A 20,931-nucleotide genomic window follows, 5' to 3' on the forward strand; every position below is an offset into this window, starting at 1 on the left:
CTTCACAAATCGGTGAAGATAATAAGAGTTTTTAGACCAATGACTTTCATAGCTCTTTATTTCGCAGACTTTACTTTAGTATGCTTGTTATAAAAAAAACCTAAACACCTCACACAAAACCGCATCTACGCATAGCGTTTATTCGAGACTGAACGCTTGTGGAGCTGGAAACATTCCAGCGTACTTCGTAGCCATCACGAAAGAATAGAAAAAGGGACAGAAACCATCGTGTACGGGCAAATTAATGGACAGGCTCACAAAACGGGCCTCCCATGGTTTGACAAACGTGCCTACCATGAGAATAGACAAAATGGAAATCTGGTAAAACATATCAATATAAGTCGTAGCCATGTTCCCGACACGGTAGTGCGGCGAAACGAAGCACACACAACTTGGCGCAGCGTTTCTTTTTTTTTGGCATTGAAGGCATTGAAGCAGTAGGTTTGGGAAACGAGGTGTGTTATTCCTGCTCAGTTGTTTTCCTTTCTTTCAACTGTAGCTCGTCGATACTTGCCCTCAAGAAGGTGGCGGGTGTTGTTTCGTACTTTCGTACGAGCGAGTATATTTGTCTATTTAAGGGAAACTGTTGTGTGCTGTTTTGTTTTTTTTTTATTTCGTTCCTATCACTCTTGCCCAGCGGTATCTATTTCGGCGTTATACATTTTGTTTCTGCCATCAGATTCCTGATCCGGGGGGGCCTGCTGTACACCTATCGCTCAGCCGACTCTGGGGCCAATCTTCGAATCCCCGTTTATTTTTCCGTTGCTTTTTTGACATTCTCCCCTCTGCCGTATTGCCATTTGAGGGGTGGGGGGGGGGGGGGGGGGGGGTGGGAATACATAATTCGTGGAGGGAGAAGCACAGAAAACAACCATGACCCAACAAGTCGTGTGCCTCGGTCTCTGGCAGATGAAACGAATATTTAAATAAAAATTGTTCAAACCCCCAAAAGGTTGATCGCGGGCGATCGCTAGAGCGTCTCGTCTGCGGAATCGATAAAAGAGAAATTGTCTGCTCTGAGAAACTCTCCGCTTGATGGAGGATACACACAACCCGAAACGTCAACGCTTGAAGTCTATCAATCGAATTTAGGTTCAGCTTCGAGTAGGTCGATTACCACACCTAGGGTCCAAATCGTCAACTGCACAAAGCAACCATCTCTTGCTCGATCTTGCTCGTTTGTCCATCTCCCTCTCTCTGTCGATCTGTATATTTCTGACTTTCTGAGCTCATCTACGATTCTGTCTAATTTAAACAAAGAAATCTTAAATGAATCATTTATCCTTCACGGGTCCGTTCGGCATTTGGACGTCGGTTACGATATCTTTTCTTTTCTCCACTTTTCTCATTCCCCATTGCTACGTGTGTTATTCTTTTCCCCCTTATTCTTCTTCTTCTTCTTCTTCTTCTTATTGCGGTTCCCCATACTCTCAACAATGACATACTTATATTTAATCACGACTGGGAATGATTTAATAAAAATAATCATAATCATAAATAAGCAGATGGAGATCAAAAGTGTTTTTTCTTTGCTTTGTTGCGCGCCCCGTTTTCGTGCTGTCGACCCTTTCGGACGGGATCGGTCGAGCTGGGTGTGTGTGTGTGTGCACCACGGGACAACGAATCCTATATCCCGGGTTCCACTCCCATGATCCGGTTCTGTGGCAAAGTCAATGGTGTCATCCCGCTCGGTTAGAGAATAGAGATGGGGATTTCGTTCGCGTCTTAAGAGCTCGTGCGCGTGTGTGCGCACCATAGAAAAATGTCGTTTCTGTACGTTCGAAACGCAGGGATAACGTTGTAAAGACCCGCATAGAGAGCCAGAACCGCAGCAGAACCCATGTCGGTGGAATCGACGCGATCTCATGCCCGGGAAGCGAATGAATCCCGAGAGAACACGTCCGTCATCGTCCGCATAGCCGTCGCGCAACCATCGACTCAAGATCCACTTCTCTTTTAGGAATGACATACCCTTAGCATCCCAATTCCAAAAGAAAGCATCGATTTGACAGGCTAGATAGGGGGACACAGCACAGCCACTCGAACGCGCTCCACACGCTGCCTTGCTGGTTCACCGTGTGCGTGTGCCCCGTATGTTATGAAGTGTGTTTTTAAGCAAACGCCAGAATGGCAATACGGGAGGTTGGGGGGGGCGCAATGTGAAAGCCGAACCAGCGAAACGTTAGACTCGCACGATACCGCAAGCGGCGAACCTTCCGCATGAAACAAATCGAATTAAGGCGCAACGAAACCCTTTATATTGTCATCCCAGGCACAGGGTCAGCTGGTAAGGGCAATTTGGTGTGTGGGTTCGTTAAATCGAAAGTCGGACCCCATCGGAATATTTCACAAAGATGAAAGGAATCGAATCATCTATCAGTCTTTTTAGGGTGTACGCACATCAAAGATGAAAGTATGGTTCCCCTTTTCAAAGGGCGCAATAGCTATTCGCTAGCAGAAGAAATGTGAAATATCAAACATTTCTTCTCATTGATTTACTTTTTACTCAACTGGATAAATGTTTGTTAATGTAGTTTAAGTAATGCTTAACTCTATCAGACGCTAGCTATCTGATCGGGCTGATGTATTAACCTCTGTCATTTGCAATTAGCGAGCATCATATAATTTAATTATTCGATAGCTGCTCCTTTCACCGTGCACAGTGCGGAAAAAAAGTTCTCCTCTCGCGCGGTATCGATTACACTCCCCATCCTGCACCGTATCGCGCAGATCATACAGCAATTTGATTTTCTCTGCACCTATAATTGTTACCGCTATGGCCCGGTAACGAAGGAGAAAGACGGACACCTTGAGGATGCCAACACCTCTGAATCGGTGCCATTTTTTCACTTTCACATCATTGTGTAATCTTCTGCTGGCACCACAGTGTGTACAGTGTGCGATATGAATGCGCACCACGATCCCGTGTGTACCCCCCTCGCGTAAGTTAATTTCATTTCTTTGCTTCCCTTCTGTTCGCCCCTTAGGTTACCGACACGAACGACAATCCGCCGGTGTTCGCGGAGCCGGCCTATTCGTTCGACATTCCGGAGAACGCGATGCGCGGTTTCCAGGTCGGAGTTATCGCGGCTACCGATCCCGATGTTGGCACTAATGCGGCCGTCACTTATACCGTCATCTCCGACTGGGCAAACGACGTGTTCTCGCTGAACCCGCAGACCGGAATCTTTACACTAACGGCACGGCTCGACTACGAAGAGGTAAGATCAACGAGGCAATTATGGCACTGATGTGAGAAAAAAACACCCTAAACAAATTGTTCTTAATACCTCTTGTTTTTTTGCTCTCCAACAGGTACAGCACTACATTTTGGTGGTTCAAGCCCAGGACAATGGATATCCGAGTCTGTCTAGCACGCTGACCGTCTACTGCAATGTGGTCGATCTGAATGACAATGCTCCAATCTTCGATCCGATGAGCTACTCCAATGAAATCTTCGAAAATGCCCCGATCAATTCGGATGTTGTGACCGTTAGCGCCACTGATATCGATTCTGGTAAGATGCATTTACTAACTTTATGAATTGATTATAAACTGTTTCAGAAAAATGTAACAGCAACACGCAACAGGTACTGAACATTTAACAAATGTTCTATGAACAAAACTGGATTTGCTCTACGCGCTCATTGAACAGCTTTATGGCAAGGGCCAGCTGTCAAACTAACGTAATTTGTGTAGCAATCAAGCTAAATTTAAAAACATTTGATATTTTAAGTATGTATCAATGAACCTTTACGTAAAAATAGTCATAAACTCATGATAATTTAATCATTGGAGTCGACTACTGTATATCCTTGCTTGCTGAACAATATTTTGACAGTTCAAAATCATCTTCAAAATGTTCAACGAGCAGTTCGAACATTAACAAACTGGTTTGTTTTTTATTGAGCAACAATGTTCAGCGAACAAATTTTCCATACGATTTGACGTTTCTTGTTCAATTGGATCTAATTAATTTGATACAATTCTTGTGAAAATGTCGTTTAAAAGTCATTTCACAAAATTTTTCTAACTATGAGGTATAAACGAAAATGCTCCCATACATTAGAACAATGATTCCGCTTCGAGAGCAAATCTCTTCCCATCATCTCAACTAAACGTAGAAATGGAGATTGCTATGACAGAATCAGTCTTAAACACGAACAACATATAACGCTAACCACAACTCCCCTCAACCAACAACATCCAGGCGTGTCTTCTTGATTCCTTTCCCTGTTGTTCACCCCGTCGGTTTCATTTGTCAGTACAATAAACCAAAAAATTAACTGTAAACCGCGATTTAAATAATCGATTTTAATATTAAACAACCCAATACCGATGCGTGTCGGTTCGTAAGCGAACACACACGCATGCATGTGTCCGTGTGTGCTACGGTTGTGGTAATTTTCATTAGGTCGTTCCTTCGTTATACGTGTACAACTCTTGTGTGTGCTTTTTTTTTATTATCTGATTCGTTCGGCATCGATTCTCCCATTTTGACGCTGAATTTCGTTCGTCTAACGTTTCACCACAACAAATTTCCACATTCACATTTCTTACACATGTCTTCTCTACTTTCTCTGCCGCCACATACACACACACACACACGCACCGGTTCCCGGTGTTCCCAGTTCTTCCCCGTCCCATCCCAGTTCCCGTTTCGTTTTCACCATACCGTTTGTTATGCTGCTCCTCCACAGCCTCCTTAACTATTTCCTTAACCTGTGCCTGCTTTGGTTCGCAAGCATTTCGGAAGGGACGCAATCTCAAACGAGAATGCCGTACCTTTTCTTCCGTTTTTGGGGGATCACCGACACACACACACATATACACACGCGAACGGAAAACATCGTGTATTTGTGGCACCCGTGGCCAAGGCGCGCATTATGATGGCCAACGGTCCAACGATGGGATCCGCTCCGCTTTGCAGTGGAGTGTGCGCGCGAGTGCGATAAGTTATAAAATTGTTTATAATCTTCGGCCGAGAATGTCTCCGTGGGGCGGTTGCCTCATCGGGGTGTACACGGTACACGGCAGCCACCCAGCAGTGGACGGTGGAGACTCCATTAAAGTGTCTTTTAATCCCGTGGCAAACAAATTTCTTCCATCAGCTTGAGCCTCTCTCGCAGGCGCTTCCCGGATCGGATTTTGTGTATATTCTTACACCGTTTTTCCTTCCTTTATTTTAATTCAAAAACAGCCACCTCGACACTGGTGTGAGAGTGTGCCGCTGTGGGGGAGCAAGTGGAGAAGAATCGGGTCCTCGGGCCCCGAACGCCGGCGAGCGTGAGAGCAAGAAAAGGCAACAACGGTCCGCCGCAGCATAAATGCGAATGCGAACGCAACCGATCTAACGCACCGAAACAGACCAGACAGACGTACTGTGAAAAAAAACCCATCTCCCCACCGAAACGATTATGTGTGTAGGCAGTCACAGGTCGATTCAGGTTTATATTTTATTGACTTCAAAATTTATAGATATCGATACACAGTATACATTTTTATACCCATTCCGCCACGACGCATCAACGACAGCACACACAGAACGACAATACCTCACCCCCTTCGGGGTCCTCCTATTCCGATTGTCACATTCTTGTTCTTCTCCAACTCGGAACCTGAGAACCATTTGAATGTATCGTTGCGAAGCGTTGCGTAAGATGACTTTATTTTGGACATTTCGCCCCACACTTCTTGGGCACTATTTACGCGAAATTCCTTCAGCTCCACGGGCACACACACACGCACACATTGTTTGCTTAACACAACGCCAAATGTCCAATGAGTCGGAGAGCTCTGCTCTGTAGTATGGCGGTGTGACGACCCACCACGAGAAGAATAGGGCCGCGTTTAGGGGGCTCCAACACGGAACAACGCGATGGAAAAAGTTATTAATCAAACCGCGCTGCCCGCACTGCGATGTAGTGAAACAGTCTTCTTGAAGTTTTCCTTTTTGTTCCCCACCCCCCATTCCGGAGGGGGATTAAGCACTGGTGGGCGATAACATCTGGTAACATTTTTGAAGATTTTTGACACACATTCACTGTAGCAGCAACAACAAAAAAAACAGACGCACGTTTAACGACGGCGGAAAGCAACGGCGCATGGGAAAGAGTTTCGTGTAGGTGGTGTAGGAAGTGCGCGATGGTCCACCGTCAACTGACAAGAAAGCGGGATCCGGTCTTTCCTGTCCAGTTGCTCGTACCCCCCCTCAAGGAGCGGCCGGGACGATACGCCATCGCAAAGCAGCAAATAATTTTGTCGAACATCGATCGAAACAATTGTATCTTGTCACTCCAATCCGATGGGCGCGCAGCCACACAACAACCGTGGTGACGCGATCCTGCTCGCTTACCCACCCCGAAGAATCGAGCGCAAGAATGAATGATCAAATCAGCTCGATCCACCGTTTGGGATGCTTTTTTATTTGTCTCGCCCCATTCTTTGCCCCGCTAAAGTCACACCGCGCAAAACTAAACTAAATGCATTCGTGCCAAAACAACCCGGGCCAATGTGAGGCAGGCACACACATGCGGCGCGACAGAAACATCCTTTTGTGATGCTATTTTATAATAATGTTAATTGAACGATCCCAAACCCAACGAATTGGGGGTGTTGGGGTTACGGAAACAAAGATCGCGTGGGGAACTTTACTGCTGAATAATCCATCCGAATCGCGTTCTAACCGAACGTTTCGGGGTTCGGTTTTCCTCCGGGGTTTTTGCACCACAATTCAAATGGGCGCAGCGCCACACAGGTTCATTGACACCGTATGCCCCCTGGTGCCGAATTCTTCCGACAGCGACAGCGCGGTTTACACGGATCACACAATCAATGAAGACACGTCCGCGCGTCTCAACTGCTACTGCGCGAGCGGGCGCGGGTTCGCTCGTTTGCTGCCTTATGCAAATTAATAAACACCGGATTTTTGTTGCTGTTGTTCGTGTTGTTGTTGCCACATTAAACTCACCCTGTTTTTCGCTTGCGCTTTGTGGCTGGGCTGCTGCTGCAACTGCAGCATACCCAAAGGTTTTTGCGCGGGATTGGCCAGACGATGTTTTTTTGATTATGAATCGGAGAGTTGCGGTTGATCCGCCTCTCCACGCGCTCCCCCAGCTATAGCGTCATCTTATCCCCTGCCCGAGAGAGCGTGAGACACAGAAATAATCCTTCCGTACTGAGATCATATTTAATTTGGCAGCTAGCGATTACGGGAGCCCGGTATGCCAAGGACAACCACGGTAAAACAAAAGACTTCTATGCAGCGGTAATAAGCGACGAACCCCCCCGCTTTCGCGTAAATATAGGTTTGCCGCTGCATTCGTAATGAAACGTTTCCTCTATCGGTTCCAGAACCTGAGCGTACATTTGTTGCATGTGTTTATTGAACATTGATGCCGTCTGTAATGGCTCAATGGTTGTGCACACGACAGGACCATTATTCACACAATCGCGCCCCCCTCGAACGCCATTAAACGCGATACTGCTTACGAACCCGTTGCTGTTTGTTTACGACGATCAGAGCGACACTGAGCAGTGTTGAACTGGAAAATGGCAGCAGTTCGTTGCCTTAACACTAATAAACATTCTTTAGCGTTTATGGCTTATTTTGCGTTTTTTTGCTTCTCTGCGTAAACAACATTGTCTTTCCAGGATCCAACGGGCGTATTGAATACTCGATAACGGCCGGCGATGATAATGAGGATTTTCAAATCATGGGCAACGGCACCATCCGCACGCGTCGATCACTCGATCGGGAGTCGAAAAGCTCCTACAGCCTGGTGGTGACGGCTAGGGATTGCGCCATGGAACCGGAGAAACGTCTTTCCTCCACCGTCCAGGTAGGGGGTGTTTGGTCAACCTAATCTCACGGGTCACTCGAACCGAAGTTATCACCACGTAACGTCTTTACAGGTAACGATCGTGCTGAAGGACATCAATGATCTAGCGCCGGAGTTTGTCACACCGAACGAAACGAGCGTGGCCGAGAACATCCCGCTCAACACGGTGATCATGGCGATTAAGGCGATCGATCGGGACGAAGGACGCAACGGTTACGTGGAGTACCAGCTGGAGAACCAGGGTTCGACAATCAGCCCGTTCACGATTGGGCAGGCGGACGGTTTGCTGCGCGTGTCCGCACAGCTAGACCGCGAGACCAAGTCCAGTTACGAGCTGAACGTCATTGCCAAAGATCGTGGCGAACCGCCGAAAACGACACAGTCGCGAATTCTCATCAACGTGCTGGACGAGAACGATAACAGTCCCATCTTTGATCCAAAGCAGTACAGTGCGGCGATTGCGGAAAATGCCAGCATTGGAGCTAGCGTGCTACAGGTAAGCCAATTCTACCAGTGTGAACGGTGAAACACAAGATCCTTCTAGACACAAGAAGCTTAATTTCGAATGGGAATTTTCCCAAAAAGGGGTCCCCTGTCTCTTACCAACCAAAAGCTTCAAGCTACAGCATCGGAAGCTGAGCACAAAAAAAAAAAAATGATCCCAAATCATTACTCGCTACATTTAAATATTTACCCACTCTGCGCACGAACGAATGGCTCCGCTGCCAGATGATGCAAGGTAGCTGCACTTTGCTGCCGCGGCAAACGTTCCTTTTTGCTCCGCGCTGCCCGCTTACTCCCACAAATGCTCTTTGCCGGGTTTGCATCAAAACTGTTGCCTGAGCTTTAAACGTTTTTGCTGTTTATTTGAAAGCGTCACGAAATGCTTTATTAATAACATCATTTTTCTTTCGTACACCGCCGCGCCGGCAAATCTTATCCTGAACGTCGTCGTCGTCGTCGTCGCTGTACGGCCGTTCAAGTCTTTCCATTTAGTGCATCGCGACCGTGACTCCGCGGTCGCATATGTTAAAGACGATCCCGGCATGCCTGGCGCGATCGCGCTGGTTCCCCTTGCACCCTTTTTTGCTGCACCTTTATTCACACTGAGCGGCACCACACATACACGTAATATGCAAGCACAGGAAAATATCAACACAAACCTTTACGATCGAGATGCATTCAACACAGCGCGCTGGTTGGGCGCATTGAGGCCGGAAGGCAAATATCTATGCGAAAGTAAATTATCACAAATTGCAACGAATTAATAATCTTACCGCCACTTTGCTGTGAGACTTTCGCTAAAAAAAAAATTGGGCTCAATATTTGGACATCGACTATTTTGTAAAGGCACATGGTGGTTACGTAAGCAATTTTTTAAGGAAGGAATACTATTTTGTTTGAAGAATTCCGAAGAATTCTACAGAATTATGAAGAAATCTCAAGAGTGGTCTAGAATTTTTAAAAATGTTGAAGAATTCTGTTAATCAGGTGAAGTCTCAAGAATCCTCAAGAATTCTTCAAAACTCTCAAGAATTTGCCAAGATTCTATAGAACCGAATATGCAGTTAAAGTTGCTATTCTTAGGAGTAAAAGTCGACAATTCTCAATAAAAAATAACAGTTCTTAAAGTTACACAAACAAATTTCCTTTCTTGCCAATGATCTGTCAAGATCTCTGCTGAAGTCCCTGTAGTCAGCCCGACTACTTACACGTACGATGTCACTATTCGAATCGTCCCACTTTTAACCCATTTTTCGCGTGTATCTTCTATGAATAAATTATAAATGAATTATAATGTTTAAAGTGCCTTTGATTTTTGCAAACTTGGCCACAGCCGGCATACCCCGTGTTCAAAAGAACAACTCCACTAATGAACGTCCTTAATACGGATACACTAGAACGGCGGTTCGATCTCGCCGCTGCATGAGAGGAACGCTTTTACTTGATTTTCATTTCTTTTTTTCTCTCTCTCTCCCTTTCCCTTCTTCTCTCTCTCTCTCTCTTTCTTTCGATCTGCAAACATCTTACCATGTGCAGGTATCCGCAACCGATATCGACGAAGGCGCTAATGGACGCGTGCGCTTCTCGATAGCGGCCGGTGATGACAACCGGGACTTTACCATTAGCGAGGACAGCGGTGTGGTACGGGTGGCGAAAAATCTCAACTTCGAGCGCAAATCGCTCTACGCCATTACGGTGCGGGCCGAGGACTGTGCCGGCGACTCGGAAAACAGCGAGGTGCGTTTCGATACCGCCCGCTTATCGATCACGATCACAGACATCAACGACAATCCGCCGACCTTTCTCGACTCACCGTACCTCGCCTACGTCATGGAGAATGTCATCCCGCCGAACAATGGCTACGTTATCACTGTGCGGGCGTACGATGCGGACACGCCGCCATTTAACTCCCAGGTACGCTACTTCCTCAAGGAAGGCGATACCGACTTCTTCAAGATCAACGCATCGACCGGTGAAATATCATTACTTCGGGCGCTGGATCGTGAAATGCAGGAAGAGTACATTCTGACCCTCGTCGCCATGGATACGGGTAAGTTGTAGGCATAAATTATAAGTTTTGTTTTGCTTTCTAAAACAATCAAACAGCGCGAGGAATGCTAGGCAGGCGTTCAGAATTACAATCATCCCGCAACATGCGAAATGTCTTTTTGACCCTCGTACGGTTCTCTGACTTCTTCCCGTCACAGAGTGTGTCTTGCAATAGGGGGGGCGTTTGAAAGCTGAACATGTCGTAAGCAGAAACAACATTGGCATTAATGTTTTGTGTTTCGTAAGCGATTCAAACGAGAAACGACCGCAACTCCGCAACTAAGTATTTTTCTCTCTGCTGGGATGGGATGGGATCTCAAAAATGTATCCCATCCCGCCTTTCGCTGCCACAGTCATACCCCGACACGGCTCTCGAACGCCGCATGAGACTCGGGTAAGATTCGAATATTTGATTTACAATGCCGGATACTGGAAAACTTCGTCTCAAAATAAGCGCGATTGCGCACCCCTTCGTCGGTGCGGTGGTGGTATGCCTGGATGTGCGGACCCCATCGCCGGGGGTCATAGTTGAAATCTGAACTACGAAACAAAGAAAAATCCTTCACAAAACAGCAGGCAACCTGCGATTTTCCTCACGCCGTAACGGCAACGGAACCACCGATTTATCTTCTCGTTACGAGACTCGACGCGAGACTCGACGCGAACCGCACCGGCAATGCCTGTAGTCTGTAAACCGCGCGACTATCACCAGAATGATCGCAAATAATAGATTTTCAATAAACGAATCCATTATTCGACATTACGGCAGCAATAACCCAAACTCGTGACCTCATGGCAAAACATGGCCGTTCAAAACGCTATGCCATCGCATTCGGTAAAAGAGTTGGTGGAAGAAGAACGGTGCAGAATGGTACGGGAGTTTTCAAAAGCTTTAGATTATAACAGATTGTAAGTGTATTTGCTACGTACTGTTATACACAACATATACTACCATTTAATTAATTTTTTTAATGGAAATTATATTACAAAGACTTCCATTTTAACTCCTCAAAGAAGGTTCTAAAGAGATCTTCACTTGCTGGTGAAGATGGTGAAGATGTCAGAGAGTTCCAAAAAGAGATCGTTCTGAGGATCGTTTCGGCGATAATGATGTTCATTAAAAATGCGATCTCCTACACTAATATCCACGCTCTTCTGATGTCCAGAGCTTATTCTGCTTGGTCCCACAGTTTTACAATACTGGACAAGAGAAACAATGGTCCAAGGCTATACGTGGAGCTCAAGTTCAATATTGGGTGAATGAATAGACGATTCCGAGTGATTGCAACTCCACCCAAAGTGCTAGTGCGCGGCAATTCACAACCACTGGCAGGAATTTCCGAGAGCGCAAAATATTACAAATTCCATAAGATAAGTAGCACAGATACAGGTCGTAACAGGACTCATGGCAGCGCGAAGCTACTTCACGAACTTTCCTTACCGAAAGGTACAGATTACGGCAAACAAAACCCCAAATGAACTAAGCAGGGGCGCAGCAGCGCGAACTGTATTGATTCTTCGTGAGATCGTGACGTCAAGAGACACCCCGCGGCTGATAAACTACCTCAATAAATATTCACTCAATTTCCTATAATTCGTTCCCATCCTCGCCATCCCCCTCCTCAATGCATTAAGAACCCAAACCCGATGGAGAGCGATGGCTAGCGGCGGCCAACTGTGTGCTGCTGCAGCGCGGAGGTTTCGGTTTTGCAGTTTCCCATGCAAACTCGGATGTGCAATAATATCGATGATCGCTCCGTTGCTGCATTGATCTGCAGCAATTGAAACAATCGTGCGCCGGCTGGCAGCATAATTCCAAACATACGATTTAATTTTTCCCCTCCCCCTCCCCCGCCCCGACCCGACCCAGCGGCACTCGGGTGCTACTCTACGCGGTAACCACCATCGATGAACCATGCTGTCGGTTTGCGACGGCATTTTGACAGTTTCGAGTGGAACGCTTAAAACTAACGAGTGGAACACACCGGGGAGGAAGGAACCAAAAACAAAAAAGCAAAACCGCAGGGTAAGGATCTGTGTGTGTACAAAAGGGTGTCTACCGCGCATTCATTGCTCCACGGCATGTACTGTACGCAAAAAATAAGCCAGCCAGCCAGCCAGCGATCGTGATGGGGAGACCATTTCAGCACGAACGCATCCCCATTGGCTAATTTGGAGGCCTGCGTATATGCATGTTTGTGTGAGTGTCCCCACGGTTCTGGAAGGGCCAGTGGGGTGAGAGGGGGATGAAAGGGTGGAAGTGGGAAAATGTGGGTCTGCGCAAGCACTTGTTTTGCTTACTCTCCCCGTGCCGTGCTCGTCCGCAGAGGGTTTTTTTCGTTTTTTTTGGACACGGTGGCACGAACACACGCACCCAGTGTGCCGGGAATTTCAACGCCGACACAGGCGAGAAACTCTTCAGCTATGTCACAGACGGCGCACGGTTATATGTATATAACTGGAAACATTTTATTACCCCGGGCTATAAATACTTCATCTGCATAAGGCTTAAAATTTGTAAAAAATGATATCAGCTATTCATTCTTCTCGGGTTGCTGCCTCTTCGCCGCGCAGCAGTGGTATCGTAATACCACACAGCACCAGCAACCAACACGCTGCTGCCCCGGAGCTGCCGATGGTGCCGCTCATTCGAAAGGCTCTTGGATTTCTTCCCCGGGGTGCGTTTTTTGTTGTCTCGCTCTGTTTTGCACTCCTTTTGTTATTTAAATCGCTCTCCCGGTCTCGCGACTAGACGCCATCTTTTCCCCCGGCTCGCGCGGTGGAGCAACGGGCAAAGAAATGTGTGTTCCTCTAACCGCGGACTTTGTGTGCGCGAAGCACGACACTAAGTAGCACTCTCTGGACCAAGCTCTGAACTCTAGCTCGGACCCTCAATTTGTACGGGGTGCGAATGAAAAAGAGAGGCTGAAGATAATCTTCAACGCGGCTAAGCTCATCGCAGTGCGACTGCTGGAAGACATTGCCCCTTTACATGGCTCCATCATCATCCTAGCGTTTCGTATTGTTTTGATTTAGTTTAAATATGTTTCATTAATTTTATGTTAAACAAAGCCATAAAAACGATGGCAATTTGAAAAAAAAAGCATCGCAACCGTTGCGTCTATCCATTCATGCAGGACAAGGAAGGTCTGCATTCTGCGCTTGAATCATACAGGGCGCACAGCCAGCAGCATCACACACTTTGTTCGATCTTGGTTATCACATTTGGAGTGTGTGTCGTTCGTTTACAGGATCGTTTTGCTATTTTCACAGGTTTACCCCCACCCATTCCGTGTTGGTCACGCAGGCGAAACAATTACATCCCGCAAAAGGTGCGTTGCGTTCGCCTGACGTTGCGCCAACAATGGGGCGCAATGGATGCGGAATAGAACAGGGGTAGGAGTAGGAATAGAAGCACACACACACAGTAACCGGAACAATTCTTAGCCCTTACATCGTTGGGCCTAACGAGCGCCCGGTGACAGTCGCAATGGCGCAATTATTGTGCCATAAATGCGAAACATTGCAGAAGGCTCACACACAAACACATGTGCTTGGAGGATGCGCTCTGCAGATCAATAAATAAATCTGATCTGAATCCCTCCACCGCCATCTGGCCCGTTCTGCGTGGAACAAAAATAATAAAATTCCACCACAAACACCAGACACACACCTATCCATCCTCGCTCCGCGCTCCAAAGCAGCACCGATTAGCTTGGCAAAATCGTGGCGAGTTTGGAATTTTCATCGGTTTTCTTGCACCCGGTGCGCAATAGAATGCGCTTCACGCGGGTACGGTGGTGGAACACGGACCGTACGGCTTTCGCACAAAAGTTGGCCAGATCTCCAGAACCGTTTTATCATTTCCCTTTTTGCCACATGCCACATTCGTATGTTTGCGTGCCTTGTTTGGAGCGTGCAGCAAAAGTCCTGGCAAAATTGGCAAAATATGCCACCCCCTTCAAGGGTGCGATGGATGATGGCATAGCTAACTAGTGCTGAGCCAATGCAAGCAATGTGTGAAATGCTACGATTTCGCTTATCGCTGCTAGGAGGGGGGAAAAATCGACCACTGTCCACGTTCTACATTCGTGTGGATCCAATTTAGCTTCAGCTATTGCCGTTGTGCGAGAGACGAGCAAAACCAGCATATCGATCGTCTATTTGATAGTATTCGATCCTCAGGATGCATTTCATATTTCAGATTCCAATTTGAATCTCGCTACGCATCCCAGTGACAGTTTTTATGTTACTTACAGGGTGTCCCACATGAAATTGTCTATTAATTAAAATACCTATTGAGTATTTGCTCTTGATATTTTGAGCAGAAGTAGTACTGTTTACATTGTTTTTCAATGGATGCCAATTTTTCGAAAATGGCGTCAAACACGTGGAAAATCGCCTCAGGTACTAAGTGTTGATGACGTCTCATTGTCTCGTCATGGATCCGGAGATACTGTTCTTCACCACCAAGAACAAATTTGATGTACGAAGGCATTACTACTGAGACTGCGAATGTCTATCTCTAGGAATGTTTATAGATATGTTTCATTTGTAGAAACAACACGAGGTCTCTAAGATATTCTGGTATCTAATATACCAGATCTAGTTCAAAGCCACAATTCCATCTTTTCCTGGATTGCTTCGATTGCCAATCTTGTACCCAAGCACATAAACCCTCCAAACGTACCTTATTGAGGGTCCACCAAATAAAACCTAGGCATCGAATAACGCAGACACTACGCAGCATCTCCAAAAAGGTCAAATCTTAAGCAGACGCGAAGAAAAAGTAAGAGTTTAAATACAGAAGATACTCCAGCCAGATGATGTTGTACAGATTCCAATGAGTGGAATTAAGTGTAAAGCTTTGTAAAGTGTTACATTGTATTGTCTGAAAGTTGGAAACGGATCGTTCTATTATTTGATTTTCCACCACATTTCAACCGCAATTGCAATTTGATGTGGGCCACCCTTTATCGACGGTCGATAAGTAAGCAGCAGTAATTAATATTCGCCCATTTCGTTTTCTTCCAGGTTCACCACCATTAACGGGAACCGGCACGGTGCGTGTCTTGGTGCAGGACATCAACGATCACAACCCCCAGTTCGAGCGACAATCGTACCAGGCGACGATAGCGGAAAACCTACCGATAGGGACGCGGGTACTATGGCCAAAGGCCACCGATCGTGATGCGGGTCTGAACGCCAAGATTCGCTACACGCTGCTCGGTGAGCATTTGGGTCGGTTCCGACTGGATGCCGGCAGCGGTGAAATCACCACCGCCGCCGTACTCGATCGCGAGGATATGCCCATCTATCACTTTACGCTGATGGCCCAGGACAGCTCCACAACCGAGCCGCGGGCGACGCTCGTCAATCTCACCGTTAGCGTGCAGGACGTGAACGATAATAGTCCGGCGTTCAGTGCGCCCACCTTCCACGTCAATGTGCCGGACCGCATCAAACCGGGCCAGTTCGTGTTCGGTGCGAAAGCGATCGATCGGGACGAAGGTGTCAATGCGCGCCTGCTGTACTCGATCGTGGGCACGGACGCGTCCAAGTTTCACATCAACGAGCACACGGGGGTGATCGAGGCGACGACCGAGCTGTCGATGCCGCTGTCCGGCACCAACCTCGATCGGGTCTTCCGCTTGACGATCGTGGCAAAGGATCAAGGTTATGAGCCACGCACGGCTACCTGCGAGCTTGCGATTTCGTTGCGATCCGCTCATCTATTTCCCGTCTTCTCGTACACATCCGAAACGCAGTTCGTGCTGCCGGAGGATATCGCGGACGGTAAGATGGTGACGAAGCTGGCGGCGACCTCACCGAAGAAGGGCACGGTCGGCACCATACGGTACGCCATTGCCGGGGGCAACATTGATGACGCGCTGCGCATCGACTCGAGCACGGGCGAAGTGGCGGTAAATCGTAACGGGCTGGACTACGAACGACATCAGCAGTACGAAGTTTGGATCGAGGCCGCTGACTCGGACCGTCCTAGCTTGCGCAGCGTCCTGCAGCTGATCGTTAATGTGACGGACGCAAATGACAACACACCCGTGATGGACCGGCCGGTATACATGGCGGAGGTGCTGGAGGAAGAATCACCCTCGCAGCTGGTGACGAAGGTGTCCGCCAGTGATGCCGATTCGGAGGAGAACGGTCAGATCACCTACCGTTTGCGCGATGACTTTGAAAGTTTCGAAATTAATACCGACACGGGCGAGATTTACACAACGACGCGGCTGGATCGGGAAGACATCGCACAGTACACGCTGATCGTGGAGGCAGTCGATCAGGGTGTGCCCCAGCTGACCGGTAGTGCGACCGTACTGGTGAACGTACTCGACAAAAACGATAATCCACCCAAGTTCACGCGGCTCTTCTCGGTGAACGTGACGGAAAATGCGGAAATTGGACAGTTTGTCATTAAAATCACCTCATCCGATTCGGACGTCGGTGTGAACGCGAACGCTACGTACATCTTCACGGAAAACCTGGGCAACAAGTTCTCGATCGATTCGACGACCGGTAACGTAACGGTGGCCGGACATCTGGATCGCGAGCAGCAGGATGAGTACATCCTCAAGGTGGCGGCCGTTGACGGGGCCTGGCGGACGGAGACACCGCTCACTATCACGATCCAGGATCAGAACGACAATGCGCCAGAGTTTGAACACAGCTACTACAGTTTCAACTTCCGCGAGCTGCAAAAGTCGATCACATTCGTGGGTCAGGTGATTGCCACGGATCGGGACAAGCAGGGCCCCAACTCGGTGATTTCGTACTCGCTCCAGCAACCGTCCGATTTGTTCACCATCGACCCGGCGACGGGTGAGATCTTCAGCAAGCGTCGCATCCACTACAAGCACACCCAGCTGGAGGCATCGCCGGAAAATAGCTTCACACTAACAATTCTCGCCACCGACAACGGCAAGCCGCCGATGTATACCGAGTGTGTCGTCAACATCAACGTGGTCGACGCAAACAACAATCCGCCCGTCTTTGGACAGAGCGAATACATGGCGCCCGTACCGGAGGGGGCCGATATCGGACAGCGCATACTGCAGCTGACCGCCCGAGATGAGCTCGATTTTGGTGTGAATGCTGAAATCGAATACCACATTGTGGGCGGCAACGGTTCGGAACAGTTTGCCATCAATAAGCTCGACGGTTGGATCGTCGTTGGGCGCAAGCTGAGCGAGGTGTCGGCAAACCCGGGCACGGTGTACATGCTACAGGTGCGTGCCGTTGATCGGGGTGTACCGCCCCAGCAGGACGAGGTTAGCGTGACGGTCGTCGTAACTGGTACGAACAAATTTGCGCCGGTCTTTCAAAGTCCCTCCTATCAGGTGATCGTGCCGGAAAACGAGCCGGTCGGGTCGACGATCCTTACCGTCAGCGCGCCGGACAACGATGACGGCCCAAACGGTATGGTGCGTTACGCAATACTGGCCGGCAACGAACGGAACGACTTTATGGTACACAGCGTGACCGGGGCCGTTAGCATCCGGCAGTCGCTCGACTTCGACCTCATACAGGTGTACCAGCTGAACATCACTGCCGAGGATCTTGGCTACAAACCGAAGCGTTCCATCGCGATGATCACGATCACGCTCACGGACATTAACGACAATGCGCCATATTTCAACCAATCGCTGTACGATGCCTATGTTGCGGAGAATTCGCCTGCGGCCACGGTCGTCTATCGGGCGCTGGCGCACGATCGAGATTCGCCTAAAAATGCCATCATCAACTACGCCATCGTGGGCGGCTCGGGACGGGAGCTGTTTGCGATCGAGACTGCCACCGGTATTATTACGTCGCGAGCGACATTCGATTACGAGGAACAGGACCAATACACGCTCTCCATCTCGGCCTACAATCCCGACTCACCGATGCGCAACGAAACCAAGGTGATCGTGCACGTGACCGGCGTGAACGAGTACTTTCCCAAGTTCATCCAACCGGTGTTCCATTTCGACGTATCGGAATCGGCTGAGGTTGGTTCCAGCGTGGGTATCATAGAGGCCACCGATAAGGATGCGGGCGAGGATGGCAAAGTGTACTACCTGCTGGTAGGTTCCAGCAACGACAAGGGTTTCAGCATTCATTCGAGCACCGGTGTGCTGGTGGTGTCGCGCAATCTTGACCGCGAGACACAATCTCGCGTGGTTCTCACCGTGCTGGCGAAGAACTACGGTGGCATCCGTGGGAACGATACGGACGAAGCACAGATCATAATCTCCATCCAGGACGGTAACGATCCACCGGAGTTTCAGCGTGAACTGTACGAGGCCAGCGTGTCCGAGGGTGATCCGATCGGGACGAAAGTGATCGCGGTGAAGGCTGTCGACAAGGACGTCCGGCCGCAAAACAATCAGTTCAGCTTCTCAATCATCGGTGGCAACAATGATCACTCGTTCAAGATCGATCCGCAAACGGGACAGATTGAGACGGCGCGCAAGCTCGACCGTGAGACGGTGCCACTGCACAAGCTGTTGCTAGGTGCGATCGATACCGGGACGCCTCCGCAGACGGGCACCACCGTGGTGCGCATCACCGTCACCGACATTAACGATAATGGGCCCACGTTCGATCCGAAAGACACGATCGGAGCGGTGCTGGAAAACGAACCGCCCAACACCGTCGTCATGACGCTGGCCGCAAGCGATCCCGACCTCCCGCCGAACGGTGCTCCCTTCTCGTATCAGCTTGTCGGTGGACGGCACAAGTCGCTGTTCACGCTCGAGCGCCACTCCGGTGTACTGAAGACGGTGCGCAGTCTCGATCGTGAGCAAACACCGCAGCTGGAGCTGCTGGTTGAGGTGGAAGACAACGGAAAACCACGCAAACGCACCCAGCACACGATCACGGTGAACGTGCTGGACCAAAACGATAGCCCTTCGACGCCGCGTACTGCACACGTGCTGGTGTACGTGTTTGGCGGTGGTCCACTGCATGGCGACGTTGCCAGTGTGCACCCGAACGATCCGGATGTGACTGGGGACTATCGCTGCAAGCTGCTCACCGACGTCAACAAACAACCCGTGACGGCATTCACGATTGCGAACGGTTGCCAGCTGCGGCCTACCAATCCTAGCCGCATTCCTACGAGCGGACATACGTTCCTGGTTTCCGGTAATGACGGTAAGCACCCGGACGTCACGTCCACCGTTTCGGTAGAGTTCCTGCACTTCGACAACGCAACGATCGATCAGTCGATCACGGTTCGGCTGGAGAACATCAGCAGCGCTAACTTCCTTGCCAACTACTACCGGAACTTTGTCGACGTTGTGAAAGCATCGCTCGAACCCGCAGACGACCTGATTCTGTACAGTCTGCTAAATTCTGGAAAGGCACTCCATGTCACGCTGGCGGTACGGAACACACCGCTGAAAGGATACCGGTCGAAGCAGCACGTGATCGATCGGATCTCGCGCAAGCTTGAAGCAATCGGACAGCTGCTCCCGAACGTCCTCACCACGGTGGGTTATGATCCTTGCCGGTCGAAAGATACCTGCGCAAACGGTGGCGTATGCAGCGCACGCATCAAGGTTTACCCGGAGGAGGACAACCGCATCACCGACAGTCAGTCGCTGGTGTTCGCTTCACCGCCGGTGCGGCACGATTTTGCCTGTGCTTGCCCCGATGGATACACGGGAGCCCGCTGCGACAAACGGCAGGACCCGTGCTCACCGAACCCTTGCCAGGCCGGGGGCCAGTGTCGTCGGCAGGGGTACGACTTCCAGTGCACCTGTCCGGCAAACCGGGAAGGCAAGTTCTGCCAGCTGGAGCGCGGCGACATCTGCTCGAGTGGTCCGTGCAAAAATGGTGGTTCCTGTCGCGAGAGTTCGGACGGTTCGTCCTTCTTCTGTCTGTGTCGGCCAGGGTATCGGGGCAATCAGTGCGAAACAGTGGCGGACTCATGTCGCCCCAACCCGTGTCTGCACGGTGGGCTGTGCGTTAGCCTTAAGCCGGGCTATAAGTGCAGCTGCGTCGAAGGTCGGTACGGTCGGCACTGCGAGAAAACGACGTTCGGGTTCCGCGAGCTGTCGTACATGGCGTTCCCGGCACTGGATTCGGCTACGAACGACATTTCGGTCGTGTTCGCCACCACCAAACCGGACGCATTGCTGATCTACAACTACGGCATCCAGAGCGGTGGCAGATCTGACTTTGTTGCGATGGAAATTGTAAACGGACGGGCGGTATTTTCGTACGGCGGTGCGCGGACTGCCATTACCTCGCTGGTCGTCGGTCAGAGCACATTGACCGCAAACGGACGGAATGGTTCCATTTCGAATGGGGAGTGGCACAAAATCACGGCCACGCGTAACGGTCGCGTTATGTCGTTGAGTGTCTCGAAGTGCACAGACAACGGCGACTATTGCGACGATTGCCGTCCGGGTGATTCCAGCTGTTACGCTGACGATACGGGTCCTACAGGGTAAGTGCCATCTTAAACTATTTCTCTTCATCTTCCAACAAGTTATCCGTGAGCTATCCTCTTAATTGTATTCTTCATCGTTAC

The 20,931-nt window shown here is 49.3% G+C and overlaps 1 protein-coding gene across 1 annotated transcript in view; it reads left to right on the forward strand.

The window, feature by feature from the left end:
* The window catches only part of LOC128304750 (cadherin-related tumor suppressor), a 41,472-nt gene that overhangs the window by 17,600 nt on the left and 2,941 nt on the right, over window positions 1-20,931 (forward strand). The window contains exons 3-8 of the mRNA XM_053041979.1: window positions 2,988-3,221; window positions 3,316-3,517; window positions 7,654-7,841; window positions 7,915-8,337; window positions 9,882-10,395; window positions 15,429-20,847. Coding sequence (XP_052897939.1) covers window positions 2,988-3,221; window positions 3,316-3,517; window positions 7,654-7,841; window positions 7,915-8,337; window positions 9,882-10,395; window positions 15,429-20,847 — 6,980 coding nt within the window. The remainder of the gene's footprint in view (window positions 1-2,987; window positions 3,222-3,315; window positions 3,518-7,653; window positions 7,842-7,914; window positions 8,338-9,881; window positions 10,396-15,428; window positions 20,848-20,931) is intronic.

This window comes from Anopheles moucheti, chromosome 3 (genome assembly GCF_943734755.1).
Source record: "Anopheles moucheti chromosome 3, idAnoMoucSN_F20_07, whole genome shotgun sequence".
Taxonomy (NCBI): Eukaryota; Metazoa; Arthropoda; class Insecta; order Diptera; family Culicidae; genus Anopheles; species Anopheles moucheti.